This window comes from Hipposideros armiger, unplaced genomic scaffold, assembly GCF_001890085.2.
Source record: "Hipposideros armiger isolate ML-2016 unplaced genomic scaffold, ASM189008v1 scaffold_381, whole genome shotgun sequence".
In the NCBI taxonomy this organism is placed as follows: Eukaryota; Metazoa; Chordata; class Mammalia; order Chiroptera; family Hipposideridae; genus Hipposideros; species Hipposideros armiger.
Window position 1 is genome coordinate 325037 of NW_017731731.1, and position 24636 is coordinate 349672.

Here is a 24636-nt window from a genome sequence, read left to right on the forward strand (position 1 = left end):
ACGGAAGCCAGGTGTTATTAACTTTTCCTATTACATGGAAGAAAATGTTACAGAGGGTGCTCTTAGCCTAGATCACCTTTCCAGTTTCCAAAAGTGAGTCTTGGTGGGCAGATCTGAAATCCAATCAAAGAAAACCAGACAAAAGAGACTGGTGTGTATGACACAGACATTCTTAGTGGGCTTAGGATCGTCTGCTTCCACTTGGAACTTAATTCTCACGTAAAATTTTTTTTAATTTAGAAAACAGGGAGAGCGTGAACGCACTACCACAAATTATGTGGTAGTCCCCCACTACCACAAATTATGCAGCCGAGTTTCCCACATTTGGGGGAATCGCAGGGGTCAGCACATCTGGAGTGCAATGGATAAGCCTTGCCCTAGAAAAACCACCTTCGTGATCGTGTTATCTCCCCTGCCAGGTAAGTATCACGTGAAATTTTGACAGGATGGTGTAGGCAAATAGGCACTCTGATATTTGCAGGTGAATGTACAAATTGGCACAGCTTCTATAAAGAGCAATTCAGAATTAGCAAAATTACAAATGCACACATGTGGATCTAGCAACTCCAGTTCTAGTTCACTCTACAGTTGTGACCATTTTTTTGAAGCTTTTATTTCAGCATTATTATACCAAGAATGGAAATACTTTAATCAATTTTTACAGGACTGCTTACATAAATTACATTGTTTCAACAACGGATCACTTAGCAGCGGGTAAAAGAAGAGAAAAAAACGTTATGTACAGATATCAACCGATTTCCAATTTGTTAGACTAAAAACTACACTGTTTACACCATGTAAAAAAGGTAATTCATAAAAATATACATACGTATTTGCTTTTATGTTCACAGAATATCTCTGGAGGATGAGAAACTTTTAGTATAATATTCCCACTAAACTGGAAGGCTTCTAGAGATGGGTGTTTTTTGTTTTACTATATGAATGCCTTTTGTTACCTTTTGAATTTTGAGACCTGAAAATAAATTCACTTATACGCGCACATGTGAAGGAAAAGGACCCAAGTTTGGCGATACAACGGGAAAGCCTGTGAGTTCAACCTAGAGTCAAGTACTGTACCCTCCTGGTCCGGCCTTGCCAGTAAGACTGTTGCCTCTGTGGCCAAGTCTGAAATGTCACAACCACCCCCACCCCCAAGTCGATTTGCTTTTCGTTTGTTTCTAAAATTGGCTATTTTAGAACTGCTAGCAACCTTGACCTTCTTTCGAAAACCCTAAAATACTTTTGCTTTCGTTGAAATAGAAAGAAGGGGGCTAAAATATCAGACCAGGTAACATCTATCATAAATTAAATACAATGGTTTTTGAACGTCCTCTGTAGCCATAACGCTGTAGAAATTAGAAGCATTACCCAGTATGGTTAGTGATAATTACCATAGCACATCTCAATTCAGTTTCGAAAATACCCCACTCCCAGGACCCCACTTTCCTTCGCCAAAGCTGGCGTCTCCTTCTGGCTCCTCCCCCTTTCCCTCCCCCTCCCACATCTCCTTCCCCATTCGCCCCTCCCAGCGCTTGGCGGGAGGCCTCCTCGCGTGACGGCTACAGCTCGAAGTGCGGAAGACGCACTGCAGCACCGTCGGCGGAGGGACGACGGGGCTTACTCTTTCCTCTCGTCTCTATGATCCCCTGTGTGACCCGTCGGATAGTACCCGAGTCCCAGGGTACCGTGCCAGTAGTCCTCCAGGCCAACAGAGGACAGTGCAAAAGCTGACGTTCTCGCGAGAGACGCGGGGTTCGCTTTAAGCAGGGAGAGAGCTAGCGCATGCGCGCTTGGTGGTGTGCGGTAGCGGGAGGAAAGCCAGGACCCGGCTGGAGCTTAGGCGAGCGCGCGTGCGCCGTCGCTAGCTCGGCGCTGCCGCGGCCGCCGTGTGGGAGCGGGTGTGAGACCGCCGTGCGGGCCGCGGGAATGTTCCGAAAGGCCCGGCGAGTGAACGTGCGCAAGCGGAATGACTCGGAGGAGGAGGAGCGAGAGCGCGATGAGGAGCAGGAGCCGCCGCCGTTGCTGCCGCCGCCGGGCACTGGCGAAGAGCCGGGCCCGGGCGGCAGCGACAGGGCCCCCGGGGGGGAGTCGCTGCTGGGCCCGGGGCTGCCGCCGCCCTCTGCAGTGACCCCGGGCTTCGGGGGTGAGACCGGAGGCTGCTTCCCCGGCAGCGCGGAACCTGGCAACGGGCTGAAGCCGCGCAAGAGGCCGCGTGAGAACAAAGAGGTGCCCCGGGCCAGCCTGCTCAGCTTCCAGGACGAGGAGGAAGGTAGCCGCCGTGCTTCGGGCCCCCAGACCCCGGCATCCGTTCTCAGCGCCCCCAGCTCCCCCGCATCCCCTGGGTTTCCCGCACTCCCGGGACGCTCAGCCCCCGCATCCCGGGACGCAGCCCCTTCCCGCCCGACCTGCTGCACATCTTTCCCCGCCTCCGGCCTTCTGCTCCGGCAGGGGACTCGTTCCCGCGCCGCCTTTATTAACCACCGCCCCCTCACCGTCCTTCTGTGCATTTTCTACTCCAAGGGGCCAGAGCTCAGACCAGTCGTCCTGAGTTTTTCAAGTGGAAATTCAGGGTCCCCTGCCCTGCGGGTGTGTTTCAGGGACAGCTTGAGTTGGGTCCCCTGACTGTTCTTGGCACGTTCTCTGTGCCCTCTGCAAGTCACTGTGCGCGCGCCTCTTGGGTGCTCTGTCTAGACATCTCTGACCAGAAGGCCAGGTGTGTAAAGAGGAGCAGCACTAGGTCTGGATCAGAAGCCTGAGGTTGAAACTCTGGCTCTGAGTGACCTTGGCCCAGTCCCTTGCAATCGCTCAGCCTCAGTTTCCCCATAAAAATAAGGGTACAGATGTCCGGCCTTCCCTTATGGACTTTTGGACAATGAAGAGAGACAGTGTCATAGTAATTCAAGGCAGTTTATCCAATCCGGTGTGAGAGGCCAGGTTGCAGTGGGTTTAGATTTCTGATCGAAAATGAGTGTTAGCTATTTTTTACTTTCTGACCAGTTGATTGTGTGTTTGTAGAACCCAATGAAGTCATTATAAAATAAGAAATTGAGACTTGAAAATCGCACTTTCCTCTTGATGTGAGATGCTTTTATGTTTCCAGTAAGGGAGACAGTTTCTTTTCAGCCTTTCTGTGATTTTTTTTTTGTTAATTTGTATAGGTTTGAGAGGAGGGAAGCCAGATTTTTGCTTTTGATGATTTAAGAACTGTTTGGTCAAGTGTTTGTGTTTGACTTCAGAATTTTGAAATCAAAGACGATGGATACATCTTCAAAATTTACTTTGGAAAAGTGTTTTGTTCCAGCTTAGTCTTGAAATAACAACATGTCAATTTGTGATGATAAAGGGTTGCTAGGACTTGACAGCTCTGTTAACCAGTATCTTTTGATTTTGGGATATTTTGTTTCAGATACCATAATAATTTGGTGATTAAGTGCTTTTTCAATGATTTTTTTCCCCTCCTGAAATAGATGATTTAAGGAAGACAATAGGACATAGGAAAATTTTGTGTAATGTACATGTATTGTGCCTTTTTTAAAAAAAGTTTCAAATTCACATTATTTCAGATTAACTTATGAAGTTGACTTCAGTTTTTGAGAACTTATGACAGATTTGAAATAACTTCAAATTATGTAATGCTTTGGAGTTTATGAGTATGTATTTGGAAGAATTTGAAAAGCACATAATATGTGAAAGTTAGAAAGGAAGAAAGATATTGTCTGAAAATTGTTTCTATAAACTTCATTTAATTTCTTTTTTTAAGAAAATGAAGAAGTTTTCAAAGTGAAGAAATCAAGTTATAGCAAAAAGATAGTAAAATTACTTAAGAAAGAATATAAAGAAGATCTTGAAAAATCGAAGATTAAGACAGAACTCAACTCATCAGCCGACAGTAAGTACCAAATTAATAGGATTGTTTTGAAATGAAAAAATGAAAGCTCTCTCACAGCTATTGAATGGATTTGCAATATATGTTGTGAATCCGTTCAGTTTACTCTGTCCTTGTCAAGGGTCCATATTGAGTGCTGATACAGGTCTTTTACTTAATTCTAACACAATTGTGTCTTAAATGCATTTTTTAAAAAGACAGAATCATTGCACCCGGAATGTTTCTACTGCAGTGACAAAATCCTCCCCCAATTTTCCTACTAGTTTTCATACTGTTGTTGAACAGAGAAAGGTTTCCTACTTAAACCTGAGACACAGGTTTTGTTTATTCCTGTTTGAGGCGGTACTGTGCAAATTCCTGTACTCGTATTTTATAGAGACAGGTTTTCAGTTTCTTTGGTGGTATTTCTACACTTGGTTCAATTCTTAGAGAACTTGTAGGCATGCCCTAAGTTTAATGTTGATACTCCCACTCCACACAGCGTTATTACATACCTGGATGAAGCGTCCTCAGTGGGAGGCACCTGCCTACATTGTATAGACTTTTCATGTTCTCTCACAACCTAAGTTTAAACATTTTAAGCAGTTATTTGTCTTTAGGAAAGTGGATCCATTATTTATTATATGTTATGGTCTGAGATAGCCTCATGTGTAGGGAAATCTTTTTATATGATGAAATTAAAGATAGAGTTATTATTTCCCAGTTTCTCAGCTACAGGCTTAATGTGAAAAAGTATGTCATTATATCTCAAACTTACAGTCGAATTTTGGAGACAACATCACTTAAATGTATAATTGGATCCAGTGTTTGGCAAAATGTCCAATGAATTACTTAAAGGGTAACTACGCTTTTTTTTTAAGCGGTGGGAGAAGGAATGCTTCATAGATAAAATAGAATTTGAAGATGGATCTTTGATAATTTGAATTCCAAAAGCTAGAAGGAGGGTATGCGGGTATTAAAGATTCAGGTAACTAAGGCTGTTTGGGAAAAGAGCAAGTACAGCTGACAAGTACAGATGACTTGTGGACGAAGAGGTTTAGGGAGAAAGGTCCACTTGTTGACAGATTGTGAAGGATGTTTAGTATTCAGCAAGGGGTTTAGAGTTGCTGTGTTCACTGGCTTGCCAAGATGGTGACATGTTAAATGCCTTTTGAAACCTTAACCTGGTATTAGCCTGCAGCATGGATTGACATGAGGAGAGATTGGAGGCCTAAAGCACTTTAAATGCAAGGGTCAGCTTTAATCATTACTAGTGGATTTAAAAGGTCTCAGTTGAGCAAGACTGAGTCTTTTCCGATCTTGGTGGGAAATTTTGGATGAGTTAAAAATGTTTGCTGTGGGTCTAGAAGAAGAAATGCAAAGAAAAGATTATTTGAGAAATGGTCCATTGGTAGAATTGGTAGGCTCGAAGTATGCTTTAGCTATTGGATTTAAAAGTAGTAGTCAAATTTGAGCTTTTGTGCCAGGGTGACTGAAAGAATAATTATATATTATATATAGAAATAGAAAGGGCAGGTGGGAGGCGGAGTATTTTTAAGGGAACCGATTACCTTGGAATCTTGGATACTGCTTCATTTTTTCCAAATTTCTTGAGAATCCACTGTGTATGATGAAGTAAAACAAGAAAGGTCAGGAAAAGTGAGAACTGGGAAAGGACCATTTAGATATCAAAATAGATAGGAAGTTTATGAGGCCATCATCTGTGATCTATCTTTCCACTTTCACATAACTCTCACTGGATAACTCAGTTAACGTCCTACCCAAAGGTGGAACTTCTGTATTATAAATTGTCATCATTATTCCTAAAATGATGGTGCTGTGGAGCTCTTTCATTAATCAACTCACAAACCTGAACTCTTTCTAGCCCAGCCCTCCTTAGATAGGTAGAGATGCATTAATTTCAAAACAAGGGTATTGATCTGGAAAGCCCTATTTGTGTGATCTTCCTAAAATAATGAGTTTACTTTTAAACTTGAATTTGAGTGGAAGAGCCAGTGAACAGTTGGAGATGTAGATTTAGGTATGGTGCTTATTGAGATGATAATTAAAAAACCAAAAGTAATGGAGTTGATGAGGGAGCAGCATAAAGGAAAAATTCCAGAGGACCAAAGACTTCTTTCTACCTGTAATAAGCACACACATACAGAAGAGGATTTACTAAAGAGATACGAGAATCAAAGGGCTAAAGGAGAAAAGACAGGAAAGTTTCAAGATGATGATGGCAGTTGTATGAAGTAGTGCCAGAAAGGCTAGGAAAAGTAAAGACCAAGGAAGGGCTATTAGCAGGGTTGCTATGTTTTTTCCTGGAGGAGGGCATGTGACAAAAGAGACTGGTCCACTAGCGAAGCTCTATGCCAATTTGGGGGAAGGGACATCTTTTGCTAAATTGCTCAATGATAGTATATGAATTAGCTGTGGCTGCAGCCTTTGGGTTAGCTGGTGAACTTGGGATGGGAGAACACAAAGGCCGTTTGTCAGGGTGAGGCTTGCGAGTTGATGAGGAAGTAGAAGGTGGCCAGTCCACACTGCTGCTTTGAGAAGCTGGACAGAGAGAGAAGTAGAAGACGATAGCTAGAGAGAGACCATTGGGATCAAGAAGAAGTTATTTTGATCAAGGGAAGCCCATGTCTCTTTGAAGACTACAGAAGAGGAGAGGGAGAGCCTAATCAAGATCAAGGTAATGAGAATACTTATGAGAGCAAGTCACCTGAAGCAGTAGCAGAAAATAAAATTGAGGGCAAAGAGGAGCCTAGAAAAAGGTTCTTTAACATCTCTTTATAAAGACGCCTGGAAGCATACTACATGACCACGAACAAAAATTCAGCTGTGACGGTGTTTTGGACTATTATTTGCTCAATCATAAGCAAATACTTGTGAACTTAACGAAACACTGAATCTTTTAAAATTTCAGAAATCATTATTTGAGCATATCTGATCTGGTAGACCTTTTGCAGTTCTGTTTTGTGTATTAAAAGCCATTGATTTAGTGTAGATTGAGAACAGAAGGAAATGGGTAGTTTTTGACTCCATCTAACCATGTAAGTCTGAAAACGTGGGTTTAAAAACCTCATAGCTTCAGGATGCACATCAGACGGAAGTCTATGGCTAATGAGGTAGGATGTTAACTGGAAAAACTTAAAACAGAATGACCTAAATTTTCTCAGTAAAGGTAAGGGGGGCAGCGGCATGGGCATTATCCCTGGGACTCTTGTTTAGGGAGTAGAATATGGTTTGAGAAGAATGGAGAACTGTTGAAGCAATTTTTGGAGGTGAGCATGCTAGGGAAACAACAGAAGAGTATCTTTCATATTTAGAATAGACTTTTGTTTTAGTCTTGTATTATATTCATTGTGCCTCTTGTGTACACTGCCAGGTTCAAGTGCTTCAAGGTCAGTGGTTCTCAACCTTCCTAATGCCGCGACCCCTTAATACAGTTCCTCATGTTGTGGTGACCCCCAACCATAAAATTATTTTCGTTGCTACTCTATAACTGTAATTTTGCTACTGTTACGAATTGTAATGTAAATATCTTTTTGTTTTCCGATGGTCTTAGGCGACCCCTGTGAAAAGGTCATTCGACCCCCAAAGGGGTCGCGGCCCACAGGTTGAGAACCGCTGTTCAAGGTGAAAAACATTTTGATTTTCTTGAGTTTTGCTTGAGATGGAGGAATAGGACTATTTAGTAAAGCAAATCATTTGGTGTAAAGTAAACCACTATAGGCTTCCTGAAACCCAGTGGCAGGAAAGCAGTCTTGAATCTGGCATTAGGGATGGCCTGAGAATTAGAACTGAGAATTGAGAACTCTCTTCTCTGTTCACATGGCAGAATATGGCCACTGCAGTGCTGCCTTCCTGGTATACATGTGGCTGTTCTTAGTGCCTCTTGGTCTCTGGCTTTGTGTCTGGATTCCCAGAACAGAATCAGGTTGTCTCTGCTTTGGTCACAAATTCACCCTTAAATACTTAGTCATGGCAGTGGGGTCAGGGGTGCACAGTTTAAATGTGACTTTTGGGTCTCACTCCTTCAGATGATGATGACAAATGGTTATAAACTAGGAAGATATGTGGTCTGTAAACTTCGTTCTTAATAAAAGCTGCCTGGAACGGCCTTAGAGTTTAATGAAATACTCATAAAATAATGCTTCAAAGAGGCATGAACAGTTACCTCTGGGCGTTTAGAGGAAGAAATAAATGAGGAAAATTGTGATAATATTAATTAAAGGTGGGATTGAATAGGGCCTCAAATGCATCTCTGTGTCCCCTATATTATTTTTATCTCCCAATTATGTCTGTTTTTGTGGTACTTCATTTTCATACATTATTGGATTGAGGTTTTTATAAACAGTTAAAATAGTTTAAGCTTTAATGAATCAAGCGCATAATCAAATAAAAAGTGCCTTTATGGATTTTCTTTTAAAATCATTTTAATTTTTCAAAAATGTAGATGAACCACCTTTGGACAAAATAGGACACGTTAAGGACACCACTCAAGAAGATGGAGTTATCATTAGTGAACATGGTGAAGATGAAATGGATATGGAAAGCGAGAAGGAAGAAGAAAAGCCGAAGGCTGGCGGAGCCTTTTCAAATGCTTTATCATCTTTAAATGTTCTCCGCCCAGGTGTGTATTCACAAATGCTTCTCAGCCAGAGTAAGTCCTCAAGAATGGGCCATCTGTAAAGATGGTTGTTAAGGAAGGAGTTAGCTCAGTGGTGTTTCTCATGACATCCTTGTTTGAAGTCAGGGTGTTAACTTTTGCAAGTATAAAAAGTGAGAGAAGTAGAAACTTCCCAACTTTCCAAGTTCATTGTCAGACAGGCAGTTTTTGTTATCAAAGCAAATATGAGTAAATGGATAGATAAGTGGTACTAAAGTCTTTTTTTAAAAAATGTATTTCAGATCAAGACTAACATTTTTAGAACTGCTACTAAGCAAAACTAAGTTTCCTGTCTACGCTTTCTTCGTTTTTGCTTTTCTATAGGAAATAGTTTGCGGATCTCTTCACTGGCTAATTAGCTTTTGAATACATAAGTGCTTAGTAGCCAAATGTAAATTACGAAGGGATATCATTGAACTCATTTACATTTATAAAATTTAAAAATGCTTACTCTGGGCTGGTAAAGTTGTGAAGAATTATATACATAGATCTAGTAACATTCTAATTGGTACAGTCTTTAAGGGAAGCTATTTGGCAATATGAATCAATAGATTTCAAATGTTCTTACTCTTTGACCTTGTACTTCCATATCTAGAAATTCATCCCCCCAAAATAATGTTTTCATTGCAACATTATTTGCAGTGAGCAAAATTTACAAAAAAATGTCTGGCAGGGGAGGAATGGCTTAGTAAATTAAAGGTACATTTACATGACGGAATATTGCACAGCTGTTAAAATAACAATTTGACAAGTAGTAAGGCATTAATTTTTACTGTAGGTGAAAAGGTCAATTAATTTAATTCTGTAAATCTGTTAAGAGAATGTTGTTAAGCCATTAAAATTGTATTTATGCAAAACGACAATATGGAGAAAAGCTTATGTTTTAACATGAAGAAAATTAAGTACAGAATTATATTCAATATGCTCACAGGTGAACTGAAAACTGTTTGCAAGAGAAATATTCTGTAAATCTAATAGTGTTTTTTAGGGTTTGAGTTGTAGGTACCTTTTTAATTTTTATCTATTTTTTAATTTAGTAATATGATTTTATTTTGTTTTTCTAAAAAATGAAAAAAATTACAGTTAAAGTAAAACTGCTTATGGTGGTTCCTCTCCCCTCCCTCCCATACATATTGCCATTGTGCATTCTTTTTAGTTTCCTTAGTGACTTTTAGTTTCCATTTAAAGTAAATTAAAAATAAATCTGTTGGGTTGCAGGCACAGTTTGGGAAGGGGGTGTCAGCAACTAACATTAGAATGTATGATAGGGCTATATTGGTGAGATTATTTTACCCTTCATATTTTCAAGAAAACAGAAACTTTATACTCTTGACACATTTTATAATCCTTACCATTTGTTTCCAGGAGAAATTCCAGATGCAGCTTTCATACATGCTGCAAGGAAAAAGCGTCAAATGGCCCGGGAGTTGGGAGATTTCACTCCTCATGATAGTGAGCCTGGTAAAGGCCGCCTTGTTAGAGAAGATGAGAATGATGCCAGCGATGATGAAGATGATGATGAGAAACGCCGTATAGTGTTTTCTGTGAAAGAAAAGTCACAAAGACAAAAAATTGCCGAGGAAATAGGTAACTTGATTTAATAGAATAATAAGCCCTATTACATTGCCAGCAAGTGTGATTTGATGTCAAAATAAATAGATAAAAAGTTCCTACATTTATTTAACTATGTTTCATGTTAGAGGATTGTTCTTGCTTGGATACAAGTGTCTTATTGGAATTTTTTGAAAACTCCAGCATGATTGTGATAGCTAATGTTTATTGAACACTTCCAGTGTAGCCGGTATTGTGCTAAGCACTTTATATAAGCACAGAGACTAGGGAACCTATTTAAGGTTTTAACAGTTACATTAATACTGCCCTTCACTTCAAGGGATACCGTGTATAAGACAAGCATAGTCAGAAGTATCCAGTGAGAGGGGATCATAATGTAGAAATTTTAGTAAGGTTGAGTTAATAGCAATAGTTTTGCTAAATTTTTGTGAAATATCAGGTTAGCATTTCCTCTCCCTGCTTTTCTGGTACTACTATTTTTTTGCTGTTTATGGCTGCAGGTATTGAGGGGAGTGATGATGATGCTTTAGTAACTGGAGAACAAGATGAAGAGCTCAGCCGATGGGAACAGGAGCAGATAAGAAAAGGAATTAATATCCCTCAGGTAAGAACTAAAGAATTAAAATTCAAAAATTGAAAAGTAAATAAAAAAAAAACCTTGTCTATTTTGTTAAAGTAAAAACATTGCATGTTGAAGTCAATCTTTGTCACTCATTCAAGTATCATAATTGAGAAAATTACATGAAGTTATGTATCCAATAAGCTTTTAGAAGAAACTGTATTATGTTTTGTTTTATTTATAGTCAAATGATGGAAGAATATCTAGTTTCTTATATCAGTGTTTCTCAAAGTGGTTCTTCAACCAGTAGCACCAGTAGGATCTGGGAGCTTGTTAAAAATACAAATCCTCCCCTTGCTGAGACCTAGAGAATGAGACACTCTGGGGGTGGGGCCCAGCCATCTGTTAATGAGGATCTCCAGGTGATTCTCATGCATGCTGAAGTTTAAGACCCTCGATAGATAAAAAGTTTCTTTCCTGTATAACTTATTTTTCCTGACTTTGAAAATTATTTTGTAGAAGATGGATTTCTCAGTAATGCAAAACATTATTGCAGATGAAAAATACCTTCTTAGGGGCTGGCTGAGTGGCTCAGTTGGTTAAGAGTTAGCTTAAGAGCACGAGCTCTGAGCAACAGGGCCGCCGGTTCAATTCCCACATGGGCCAGTGACGCTGCACCCTCAGCTGAGCTGCCACTGAGTTGCCAACAGGTGGCAGGATGGCTCAACTGGTGAGAGCACATGCTCCTAACAAGACTGCCTGTTCAGTGGTGGGCTACGCCCGCCCGCAACTAAGACTGAACTCGGCACCTTGAGCTGAGCTGCCACCTGGATGGCTCAGTGGATAGAGCATGCGCTCTTAACAACAAGGCTGCTGGTTCAACTCCTGCATGGGTTGGTGGCTATGCCCACCCGCAACTAAGATTGTAACACAACACCTTGAGTTTAGAGGCCACAAGTTGCCTACAGGCAGCCAGATGGTGACTGGCGCCCTCCACAGCTAAAATTGAAGAACAACTTGGCTGGTCCCCCTCCCCTAATTCCCCAATTTAGAAAACAAAAACAAAACATAACAAAAATCTTCTTAAATAGTTATGTTTGTTTTAAAGAAGTAAGTAGTGCAGTGGAAATATTGCATGAATGTAAACTTTTTGTTACTAGTGTTTTGTTGCAGAATTTTGCACGTGTTTGGGTTATGTTAAAGGGTGTAGTAGAGCAAGTCTTTGACTAGGTGTCAGGAGTCTTAGATGCCAATCTCTGCTTGTCTGTTTATTCTACAACCATGGCAAGTACTTGATCCTCTTCCATTGATAAATTGGTGGCCTTGGATTTTTTTTTTTTTAAGATTTTTTATGAGGGAATTGGGGGAAGGGGAACAGACAAGTTGCTGTCGTTTTGTTCTTCGGTCTAGTTGTGGAGGACATTGCTTCACTGGCCCAAGTTGGCACCATCATTGCGCTCTTCCCGGGTGAGGCAGATTAGTCGCCGGCTTCTGGACGGCCGCTCACGGTAGCTGCCGGCCGCTCATGTTGGCTGCTGGCTACACACGGTAGCCCATGGCTACCCACTGTCAGAGGGGCCCGCAGCCTACGCTGTCGCCGGCGACTCACGGCAGCCCAGCTCCAGGTTGAGCTGTTGTTCAGCATCTTAGCCGTAGAGGGCAGTGTCACTGGCCCTCATATGTGGGATCCGAACCGGGGCCCTCTGGCGTCCCAAGCCAGCTCTTAACCATCGCACCACTCGGCCGGCCCCCTTGGATAATTTTTAATGTCCCTTCCAACTCTAAACTTTGATATTGTTTTTCTGAAAATTATTAGAAACAAATCCAGTAATTCCATAAGAGTTAGAACATCGTTCAGCCCTACTTTTATTTGATTTTAAAGAATCACTTATTTGAAGTACATACTGTTTGGAAAATGGGTATAATTTTTGCTGTTAGTTTTTTTTTTAAACCCTAAAGTCATGAAATGATTCTTTTCAAAGTTTTAGCTAGTAGTTTTCATATGCTTCCTATTTGTTTCTAGGTGCAAGCAAGTCAGCCCACTGAAGTGAATGTGTACTACCAGAACACTTACCCGACGATGCCTTATGGTTCATCCTATGGCATTCCTTACAGTTACACAGCCTATGGATCATCCGATGCCAAATCTCAAAAAACAGATAATACAGTCCCTTTCAAAACTCCCAGTAATGAGATGACTCCCGTTACTATTGATTTGGTAAAGAAACAGCTTAAAGACAGGTAGGGCAGATCAACTTCTTAAAGACCTGTCCTCTAGCTTTCTGTTCCTCAGGCAACATGTAGTCTGGGGTAGCAGATGCAGAACATCGGCAAAGAAGACTCACTGGCCCATCTTCAGAAGCTGAGCAGAAGATGACTTCATGCTTTGTTCTGCTACCTTCTGGGATTACTTCTGTGGAAGCTGCAAAAAGTTAAAAAAAATGTCACTCCATGATCTTGTTGAAGACATTTCTGAGTTTGCACCTCTTGGACTCTGAAAAAGTGTAGTCAAGATATGGGGGGAAAAGCAAAACTGAGATTTTGGTTAGCCCATCACATAACTTTATATGAAGTCTGTAAACTGCCCTTTTTTTTTTTTTTTTTTTTGAGAAAAGAGCAGTACAGATGAAAAGATGCCACTCCAAATACTTTTATATTCTAATAGTGGAGCTAAATGCATTATAATATTGCAAGAGTCCTGACAGCATAGATTTTGGGGTGTAAATGTGTTATATTTATCCTTTTGTGTTCTTAAGGTTGGACTCCATGAAAGAACTACACAAAACAAATCGACAGCAGCATGAGAAACACCTGCAAAGCCAAGTGGACTCCACCAGGGCTATTGAAAGATTAGAAGGGTCTTCTGGGGGTATTGGTGAACGGTATAAATTTTTGCAAGAAATGCGAGGGTATGTCCAAGACTTGCTTGAGTGTTTCAGTGAAAAGGTAAGAATGCAAAAATATTAATCTCTTTGAATAAGGCAAAATTAGGGAGGTCTAGATGGCTTTGTGTAGATCACATCTGTATTTCTCAGAACATATCCTGAATTCAACTTTAGAAGTGATGAAAAGTCATGCTTCATTTTCTTCACTTTATTAGCGGCATTCTGTCTTAGGGGCAAATATACTGCCTTTGTTGAAAACAAAAAAGGAAAACTCAAAGCACTTTAAATAAGACTTTGGCAAGTCCTGCCTTAATATTATCATAGATTATTGGCCTGCCCTGGATTATTAGAATATATAGGATTCATCTGATGGAATTTTCTTTTTTTATGGTTCAAGACTTAACTTATCTTTAAACTGTTTGCACAACTAAACAAGTTGCAAAATTTTATTAGTTTTTATTTTTTACCCTGGATGAAGTCAGTCACCATTGCTGCTAATAGTTTTCATCTAAGTAAGCCTATGCTTCATTCATTCCAGAAACCATTCATTGGCCACTATTTCTTTTAAAGTCTCATTTCTTCCAAGTTCATTTTTTTTAGTATGATGGGTTTTTAATATGAAGTTCCACTGTTTTAGATTTGCATTTTTAAAATTAGCTGCATAGAGAATTCCTTTTTTCTCAAATCACCTCTTAATAGATTTTTCTTCTTTAAGCTAAAGTTATTATTTGATGAATGGATTTATAAGCATTTGTGGACTTTGCAGTCTTAGCTTTTGAAAAAAGTTAAAATGATAGTGCTTTGAATATCCTGTCTCTAAACTTTCTGCAGTGATGATTAGAAGGCAGTGTTTCCCTTATTCTTGGCTGTGTGGATTAGCATAGAATCTGTAAGTGTATGTATGTTTACATGAGTCTTAGCTTTCTGTTATCCCTGTTGATTACTTCGATACCCTAAAGCCAAAGGCTGGCCCAAGAACCTTGCCAGACTGACTGTCTTCCTAATGGGCTTTAATGGTTCCAGCCAATCTGTGGTCAGATTGAGGCCGAGACAGCATTCACCAGGTCCTCTGTAGGATTTATCACATTCTTATCCTTATTACCTGATTTCTGGAGAAGTAACTATAGGCTGAGCTATGATATATTCCCTGTGGCAGGTTAGTGGCTTAGGGTGACAAAGTACAGGGGTGGGAAAGAAACACAGGCTTGCCTTTGTGCAGGGGTGTGGATGTAAGTGTCATAGCTGGCGGCTGTGTCTTCCTACTAATAAAGCCCTTATGAGCCCGGCGGGCATGGTGGGAGCTGGTCTAATAACCTTTGGTGATTGGAGAAAGGATCTTTGTCTTAAACCATACTTTGTGAGGTGGTCCCTGTAGAGCTTTTTCTTGAAATATCTTGGCCTTTGCTTTGGAACTTACTTGTATGCTTTTAATAGCAAACTGAACTCTTAGAAAATATAGACAGTAATATGATCAACTAGATTATACAATTCTTGAGTTAAAGAGACTACTAGGACATCTAGTGCCCCTAGTTTTCAATTTTATATTCATTTTATAATCAATTTTATAAACAATTAGTAGTGTACTTTTATCTCTCCTTGATTACCCTGTTCTTAGAGAAGCCTACCTCAGATTGTGCTAATGTGGTTTCGCGGAGGCACTTAGATAAATGTTTTTGGAGCAGATCTTAAACCTGGTATATTATACAGTGACTACATTTTAATTAAAAAAGGTAGATAATTCCCTCTTTTAAAGATGTTTTATTTCATTTTGACATTTTCATATGCATTCCATTTTATTAAGAGACTCCTGCTGAGTTAATAATATCATAAATTGTCATCTTGGAAATATTTAGGAACAATTGGATAGATTTAAATATTCATTTGAGTTATACTGTAAAAATACCGTTTCAGGGTAAGACCATAAAAAGATAAACATTCCTTTGTTTTTTTCCTCTTGTTATAAAAGTTTAAGTGGTTTTGAACTTGGGTTTTTAATTATTTGCAGATCATTTTAACTTCCCGTTACTTTATTTACCTATAATCGTCTTCCTTCTTGTGTTCTTTGCCCTATATTTGGTTTTGAAATAATAATAATAGTCAATAACAGTGTTGAGTTTGGAGAGGGCAAAGAAATTGTTCACGGTGCATACTCTTAAATCAACATTGTTAAGAAACATGAGCGTGAGCTGAAAATGTGCTTTAGGACTTTTATTCTCAGTAGAATTTTCTCTGGCTTTGTTAAAGGCATTCCAATTACCTTAGCAGGAAAATTATATCAGAATTTTAACTAAGTTGAATAATTCATTTCTGTCTGATGTAACCTCAGGTGTGTAGCTCTTATGGTAGAGGAATGTTAACAGTCCCCAGGACTAAAAAAATGCACTTTAGGTACATAGGTATATTTGTCTTTAGTCCTGCATGATTTGGAAAAAATGAAGGGGTTGGGGAAGGGTAAGTAACAATGATAGGGTAGTAATTGCTTAAAAAATTGATTATGTACATTTTAAAGCTAGTCTCTGGGCTCAGCTGTTAAAAGATAATTAGTGCAGATTTGGGGATGTTGTTGCCCATGATGTGACATATTAAAGAATAAAATAACTCTATTAGTTTGACCTTTCTGTGAACATTTACTACTTTTGCAATGGAATCATGCAAGTGTATAAAATTGCTTTTATTACAGACATCTTTGTATTCCACCTGCCTTTTTTTATTTTCCATTTGCAGTCTGTTCAGTTCAGGAAGATGCTATAATACTTGGTTCAAGTGTTCCCAAACTCTAAATAATGTGTTTTCCATTTGCACTAGCCATCAGGAAACTAGAATTTCTGGTTTCCTCAGGTATGTGTAGTGGTTGTTAGTGTTTTGTGAAAGTTTGTAGTATTTGGTATTTGGTTATAACATAAGGTTATAAATAAAAAGTTTTTTGCTTTTTTTTTTTTTTTTTTAAGTTAGGTCTCGTTCTATAAGCTTTGTTATTCTATATGAACCAAGTGAATGCTTAGCCATGGATATTAACCTGGAAAAATTTATTGACTTTGTAAAATGACAATTTACTATTTTATTACAAAATATGGAAAAGTTTAGACATTTGATAAGAGCTTTCTGAGTTTGAGCTCTATTGGTTTCAGACAGGTTAGTGATAGCTAGAAATTTTATTTGCCTTATTAATGTAGATGAGTGCAGTTTACACTTACAATGTGTAATAGAACTGCAAAGTAGTAAGGTACATATGAGTGGCAGGGCAATGAAGTGTCAAAAATTGGGCAGTTAGTTGACTCTGTTCTTACCTAATAGAGCCATTGCATTTTTTTGGTATCACACAGTGATAATAGTTTATTTGAAACTACAAAAATTACAAGGCAGATCATGCTGCTGGAAAATTAAAAATAGACTTTAAAAGACTTCCAAGTACTTTGTTCTAAAAGAAAAGCACTAAAATTTTTGACTTTTTATATTTTTTAACTAATATTGAGGTGTTAAGTTTCCTAACCAAACTTTTGCTCCAATAATTAGGCACGGGACATTATAGCTCTATATATGGATGAAAAGAAGTGTTGTTTTCCTAAGCCTTGTAAAACTGAATTGCTATTTGTGTGCCACTGGGGATTCATGATTATTCTGTCCATAGAGGGTACTTTTTCAGAAATCCGGAAATAGAATGGAACCCTCAAATAAGTAAGCCGCTGAGGAGTTTGGTGTTACGGAGTGTGTTGTATTTTCACAGGTGCCACTGATTAATGAACTTGAATCAGCAATACATCAGCTGTACAAACAGCGAGCTTCCCGCCTTGTCCAAAGACGACAAGATGATATTAAAGATGAATCTTCGGAGTTTTCAAGCCATTCAAGTCAGTCCATCTTGAAGGTTTTTATTATTCATTAAACAACCTTGTTTACTTAGTGCAGCCTAACTGACAATTAGAGATCTCAGAGCATCCTTTTTTTCTTTTTAATAAATGAGTTCTTTTGCTCTTGTGTTAGGTAGATCTAAAAATTATAATAGCATGTACTTGGGTTGTGTTTAAGAAAATATAGCTTCACAAAGGAGCTCAAAAACGTGCAGTAATATGCTATCAGCCTTACTCTTCTTTGGACAATTTTTTTTATTCTTTAGAGTTAGAAAACACATTATCAGTATTTTATCTTAAAACCACTATCGGTTTGGTCCTAATTGATTTCCTCCCCGTTTTCATCCTGTTCATAACACCAGGGCAAATGCTGTTGTTGATTACAAAGAAAGAGTTTGAGTTTAGGGACTGGGGAATTTTTTAGGGCAGAAGGGGTTTTATTACGTAACAAATGATACAACTCCAGGATTAGGGGAGTTTGAGTTTCACCCCTTGGATAAAGTAAAATTTTTTGTATTTAAAATTTTTATATATTTTCTAGTTTGTCTTTTATACTGTTTTTTTTTCGTAAGTCAGTTGATACCTATAGTCCTTGAAATATTAGTGTGAAAATCTAGAAATTGAATTTATATTCCTTTCATTATGATATGTGTTATGGAAAACCAAAATTAATTGGAAACTTATTATTAAATAGTTTAGCTGAGATTCTTTAAGCCGATGTTTTCAGCCTTTTAATTCCATTTTTCCTTTGCCCTCCATATTCTTGGGTGCTCTAATATGAATTTTTGTAGCATGGGTTTCTTGCGGCCTCTTTTGTCATCTCTTTGTTCCCTGTGTCAGCAGTTCTCAAATGGAAGTGTACATCACAATTACCCATGATACTAATTTAAAGTGCAGATTTCCTGGTCTTTTCCCCAGAGATTCTTGCTAGATCTTGAATGGTGTCCAGTCATCTTCATGTTAACAACCACCCCCAGGTCATCCAAGTGCAAAGGGCCCTAGTGTTATTCTTTCTGAAAACAAAGATTTATCATATAGGGTGTCCTCTAAATTAGAGAGACAGTGGATCCCTGAGAAAGCATCCTCCTGTGTGCCAGGTGGGTTTTGGAGCATCATAACGAGGTGGTGAAACGGCCCTCAGAGCTGAGTCAGACTGAGATGTGAGCCACAAACACAGAGGCTTTGACCTCTATTTTTGCTACATAAGTTTAAATTGTATTGCCCTGTTGGGCACCTAAATGACTAATGCATCCCTCCCAGATCACTTTTGATCCAGACAGAACCAGATTTCTGGGACAGATTACAGGTAACCATTATACCTACGAAGGGAAGTAATTTCCTTTTAAGTTAAATGTTTTGTGTGAGCTGTACATTTCATCAAATACCTATTCCTGCCTATAATCTGTTGTTTATAATTTGGAGCTATTTACTTATATGAAATTAGAAGTAAAGGTTGAATGATATATGTTTAATTAGATTGAGAGTTGGAAAGAAATTGAAAGGTAGTGAGAAAGTGAAAAATACTGCCCTATTCATTAATTGCCAAAGATTTGAGGAAAACTGCGTGGAACACTGAAGTATCATTTCCATTTCTGATCTTTTTAAAAAGAAACAAGACTGAAATTGATCTCTAGATTTGTAAAAACTTAACACAATTACTGCATACAGTTCTTACAGAAATGAGGGAGACTCTCACTTGAGTCATCTACTCATGGCTTCTTCAGTATATATTTTATAAAATCTATAAATACAGCAGCATTTAGAATGTTTATTGTAGTAATGAATAGTCTTTAAAATATTTCTTTAATTTAAGGATATCTCTTAAAGAGGCAGGAATCATTTCTGTAGTTTGGGACCTTTTAGCTAATGCATCTGCGGTGTATAGTGAACTCACAGTTGAGGTAACGCTAGGGCATCTTCCTGTGTACTGTACTCATCTTTCTTTATAATTTGTGAACTTGGGAACATACTGCCTTCCTAATATATGAGCTACTTTGAAATATGAGTGAAAAACTCAGTGAGAAAGTTGACTTTAAAAATAGTAGGATCTAGGATAGTTAGGGTACGCTGAAGTGTACAGAGCTATTATTTGGTTTTATTTTACCTGTTGCTGCTATTGCTGACACATCTTGGGGAAAAATATGCAAAAGCCTTTCTTTCATTTTTGCATGTGATTTCTCCCCCACCCCCATCCCTTGTTGTTCACTTCTCATTGCTATCCCATATACAACAGGTCCTCAAAGAACATCGTTTCATTTGACACCATTTTGGTATAATGTTGATGACATACTGTAGTAACCTAACTTGTTTACATGAATTAGCTTATGGTAAAACTTGTTTCATTTAAAGTCTCAGAACCAATCAGTCGACGATGTTAATTGAGGACTTACTGTATTGCAGAATATCTTCACAGTGTGGAACTAAAATGTAGAAATGAGGGGAGTATTGCAAACGGATGTTTCCCCCACTCCTCCTTCTACCTTAGGCAAGAGATTAGAGACAGAGAATGGGTTCAGAGAAAAGATCCGTAGACAAAAACATCTTGGAGCCCCCAACAAAAGAGTTGACCCAGTGTTCTGATGGCGATGCCTCTGTTAGACCACTCCCACCATGTCCACGGAACCTCCAGCCTCGCTCTTTTCTGTGAGGAGTTAGAATCACCAGACCAACACAAGCAGTAGAACCTAAGGAACTGAGGAAACACAGACAATGCGGGTGGCAGAACAAATTTTAAAACATAATTGATATCCTCAGGGAGATAACAGAAGGTATTCTACCCATAACACAAGTAGAAGATGCTATAGAAAAGGAATTCTAAGAACAAGAGCAACCTCTTGGGAACTAAAACTATGGTAACTGAAATATAAATTTAAATAGGAAGATTGGAAGTTAAAGCTAAAAAAATGCCCCAGAAAGTTTAAAAAAAAAGATGGAAAATAGGACAAAAAAGAAATAAGGGATTTGTGCTTTAAAAGACTCGTGTTTGAGAAAGCTTAAGTTGGTCTTATTCAGATATACTTTTCAGTCTACGTGTTGATTCTGCCCTTGTTCTAAAAATAGTAATAGAGAATAAATGTCTACAAAGCAAAATTAGAATTAAAAGAAATTATTAAACTGCAACAAAGCTGTTTTCTCATCCTACCTATGTTTCTTTCCTGTCATTTCATATTATTTAACATATGATGCTTAAGTTCTTCCTTTAAAAAGTAATCTATTGTTTTTCCCTTCGCACAGGTAATTTAGATTTTTATTTGGTTGTCATGGTGGTATAAACTAGTTCTGTTGCTTAGACATATAAAAATAGTGATTAAGCCCAGTTGCGTTTGTGTAGGGTTGTTGAACTCCATTTATTTTTCCATTCCTTTTCGTGGGAACACAGAATAATACTGTGATTTGCTCTAAACTAGAAAACTACCTGGTTTACCAATTATTGAAGAATCCTGATGTTGAGATTAGCAAGCAGTCAGTCTATCATTATGGCTTATTCTGTGCAAACTCTTTCCTCAAGATCGTTGAAGGAAGGTTTTTGATTTTAACCATTGTTGTTTTACAGATAAAGCTCTGATGGCACCAAATCTTGATTCCTTTGGACGAGATCGAGCACTGTATCAAGAGCATGCAAAACGTCGGATTGCGGAACGGGAGGCCAGGAGGTAAATCTGAAAATGCTTGCTGTTGGGTTGTTTGTGAAGGGAGGAACCTCTTTCATCTGGTTTAGGAACTTGATGTTTGTTATTTAGGACTCGTCGTAGACAAGCCAGAGAGCAAACCGGTAAGATGGCAGATCACCTTGAAGGCCTTTCCAGTGATGATGAAGAAACTTCTACAGATATTACAAATTTCAATCTGGAAAAAGGTTAGACATTTATTTGGAAATGAGATTCATTGTCAGTTTAGTTTCTGCTTGGGCGCGGTTTTTACCATGAAATGATGGTTTGAGTTTTGTGACCTCTGTATTAGAACCAGGCACTTTTTTCTTAATTGTAGAAACACCCATTCGTATTACAGAATACCACGATTAGTTCTCAAAAATAGTGGTAATGCCTTGTCCTGGGGTTTATTTAGGACTTTCATAATAAATGATACTATTCTCCAAGGGCTACCATAATGTAGCCTATCTGGCCTAGAAAGGCTAAAGCTTGGCAGTAGAGCACTCAGCCCTGAAGGAAATTCCTGATTTGGGGGAGCCCTGAATAATTTCAACCAAGAGGAATAGTTAGTATTGTGTATGCCAGGCATTTCCAGAAGGATCCCTAAATAAAATTCTTCATTTCCCACCATTGGCTGGAATTATTTGGAATTATATTGTCTGCAAGTCATTTGGAACTTAGTTGGAGAAGCTTATACTTCTGCTTCTTCATTGTGAACATTTCTAAACATACAGAAAGTTTGAAAGACTAGCACGGTGATCACCCACGTACATACCTGTCACCCAGATTCAGTAGTTCTTAACCATCATCTAACCAAGTTTGCTTTAACTCTTTCTATGTGAATGTGTGTGTTTTGCAGAACCATACAGACATCATGGCACTTCCCTCTAAAAACTAGCACATGTCTCCTAAAAACAAGGCTATTTTCTTACCTAATCCACAATACCATTATCACACTTAAGGAAATCAACTAAAATTTCTTAATATCATGTCTGTGTTCAATTATCCTCAGCAGCAGCCCCCCAAAGTATCTTGGGACTGTTTTTATGGGTTGTTCTGTGTTTTTCAAACCAGGATCCACACAAGTTTCCTGCCCTGCATTTGGTTGTTAACATCTTTTTATCTAGAATTAATGGGCATCCACAATTTCCTTACTCATACACACACCCCTATGATTTATTTGTGTAAGACATTAACTTCTTGAAGACACCAGGCCACTTGTCTTGCAGAACATCTTACATTCTAGGTGTGTGTTTCCTCATGGCATTAACTTGTTTATCCGTTCACTGTATATCTTGTAAACTGGACTTTAGGTCTGAAACCTTGATTAGATTGAGGTTAAACTTTTTTGTCAGGAATACTTCGTAGAAGATGCTGTTTCTTGCTGCGTAATAATAGATGACACATGTTAAGATTGTTCCAATGTTAGCAATGTTAATTAAGATTGATTTTGAGAAGTAGGTTGTCACAACTAGGTCTAGCCATTATGAAAACTCCCCTTTCCCAAGTCACCTGGGGCATCAAATGACCTTTTACTTAAAAATCCTACTAGCATCCATTGCTGATATTTGTCTATGTCAGTTATTGCTGTCACAAACAGACTTTGAAAGAAGTGATATGATTGGTCATGTGTGTTATTTACACAGTGATTTGTGGACTGAAGAGCTAGCAGCAAAGTTTGTACTTTAAGCAATTACTCAGTTAATATACCATGGTAGCTGAAATTTGAACTGAATTGTTGGGGACAGATGTTATTTAACAAAATGGTACAAAGGAAAGAGTGCCTGTACTTTGGTTTGCATAATAGACATTTGAAATCTAAACTTATTCCTGTTTATCCTTTCTTTTAAATTGTAATTAACAGTTAATTATTCCTTTGTTAATGAGCCTATCTCTTATTGATACTCAAGCTACAAAGAAAATGCTGAAAATAATTGAACTGTGTTTTTTCTACTACATACTGAATTTCTCTGTGGTTGTTGTCGTTATTGTTTTATTTAGATCGCATTTCAAAAGAGTCCAGCAAGGTTTTTGAAGATGTCATTGAGAGTTTCTATTCAATCGACTGTATTAAATCCCAATTTGAAGCATGGCGTTCAAAATACTACACATCCTACAAGGATGCTTACATCGGCCTTTGTTTGCCAAAGTTGTTCAACCCTCTCATTAGGCTGCAGCTTCTCACGTGGACTCCTCTTGAGGTGGGTGGCTTCTATCATTGTTTCAAAGCAGTGTAATGTGATGTCTGGGTAATTTTAATCTCAAAACTAGAGATGTAAGCTTAAGCAAAATATTTTTCAGGGAGATATTGCAGGGGGCTATAATTGATACTATTGCTGGCAATATTCTTAGAATCTTTCCTTTTATACTCTACTCCTTCTCAAGAGAGCTATCTATGGCTTTTCAATTTATATACAATGCCTTTCTCAGTCACCTGAATTATATATGTATACACACACACACACACACACACACACACACGACTTGTATTCATCTTTTGTTATTGGTATACTTATATATTGAGTATTACAATTTTTTAATTTTTTAAAGATTTTATTGGGGAATTGGAGGAGGGGAACAGCATTGGGCAATTGGGGAATAGACAAGTTGCTGTCCTTTTGTTCTTCAGTCTAGTTGTGGAGGACGTCGCTTCACTGCCCATGTTGGTATTATCGTTGCACTCTTCCTGGGTGAGGCAGTCGCTCGCCAGCCATTGGACGGCCGCTCATGGCAGCTCACGAAAGCTCACGCCAGCTGCGGGCCAGCTCCACTGTCGCTGGCGACTCATGTCAGCCCAGCTCCAGGTCGAGCTGTTGTTCACCATCTTAGCTGTAGAGGGCGCAGCGTCACTGGCCCCCATGTGGGTTCCAGACGGGCTCTGCTGCTCAAAGCTGGCGTCCCAAGCCAACTCCTAACCAATGCGCCACTTGGCCGGCTCGAGTATTACAATTTTAATACAGGTTTTTGGTTTGTTTTTTTTTTAAACGTGTATACATTTTTTTGGCATGACGTATGTTTTCTATGTTTTTTGTTGCAAAAATGCGTCATGACTTTTCCGACAACCCAACAATATAAGGAAAAGAGGGTTGAGGTTGGGCCAGTCAAATGGCTCAGTTGGTTAAGAGCGCTACCTCTGAGCAGCAGGGTCACCGGTTCGATTCCCACATGGGCCAGTGAGCTGCGCCCAAGCTGAGCTGCTGACGGGAGGTTGGATGGCTCAGTGGTTAGCTTGTGCTCTTAGCAACAAGGTTTCTGGTTTGACTCCCACATGTGATGGTGGGCTACTAAGATTGAACACGGCACCTTGAGCTGAATGGCTGCGAGCTACCGATGGGCGGCTGGATGGTGACTGGACTCGGAGCTGAGCTAGCTGCGCCCTCCACAACTAAGATTGAAGGACAACAACTTGGCTGTTCCCCTCCCCCAATTCCCCAACACTGTTCCCCTTCCCCAATTCCCCAATAATGATCTTTAAAAAAATAAAAGAGGGGCCGGCCGAGTGGCGCGATGGTTAAGAACTGGCTTGGGATGCCAGAGGGCCCCGGTTCGGATCCCACATATGAGGGCCAGTGACACTGC

At 39.1% G+C, this 24636-nt stretch overlaps 1 protein-coding gene across 2 annotated transcripts in view; it reads left to right on the plus strand.

Annotated features, from left to right (window-relative positions):
- Positions 1–1771: 1771 nt before the first annotated feature.
- Positions 1772–24636, plus strand: part of LOC109393519 (PAX3- and PAX7-binding protein 1) — a 25763-nt gene continuing 2898 nt past the window's right edge. The window contains exons 1-11 of one of the 2 annotated variants that reach the window (XM_019662848.1): positions 1772–2269; positions 3761–3889; positions 8331–8507; positions 9909–10130; positions 10616–10719; positions 12698–12915; positions 13431–13620; positions 17284–17407; positions 20961–21060; positions 21148–21263; positions 23059–23258. In XM_019662848.1, the coding sequence (XP_019518393.1) occupies positions 1783–2269; positions 3761–3889; positions 8331–8507; positions 9909–10130; positions 10616–10719; positions 12698–12915; positions 13431–13620; positions 17284–17407; positions 20961–21060; positions 21148–21263; positions 23059–23258 (2067 nt within the window). In that variant the 5' untranslated portion in view covers positions 1772–1782. The remainder of the gene's footprint in view (positions 2270–3760; positions 3890–8330; positions 8508–9908; positions 10131–10615; positions 10720–12697; positions 12916–13430; positions 13621–17283; positions 17408–20960; positions 21061–21147; positions 21264–23058; positions 23259–24636) is intronic. The other variant, XM_019662849.1, reaches the window with a different exon arrangement.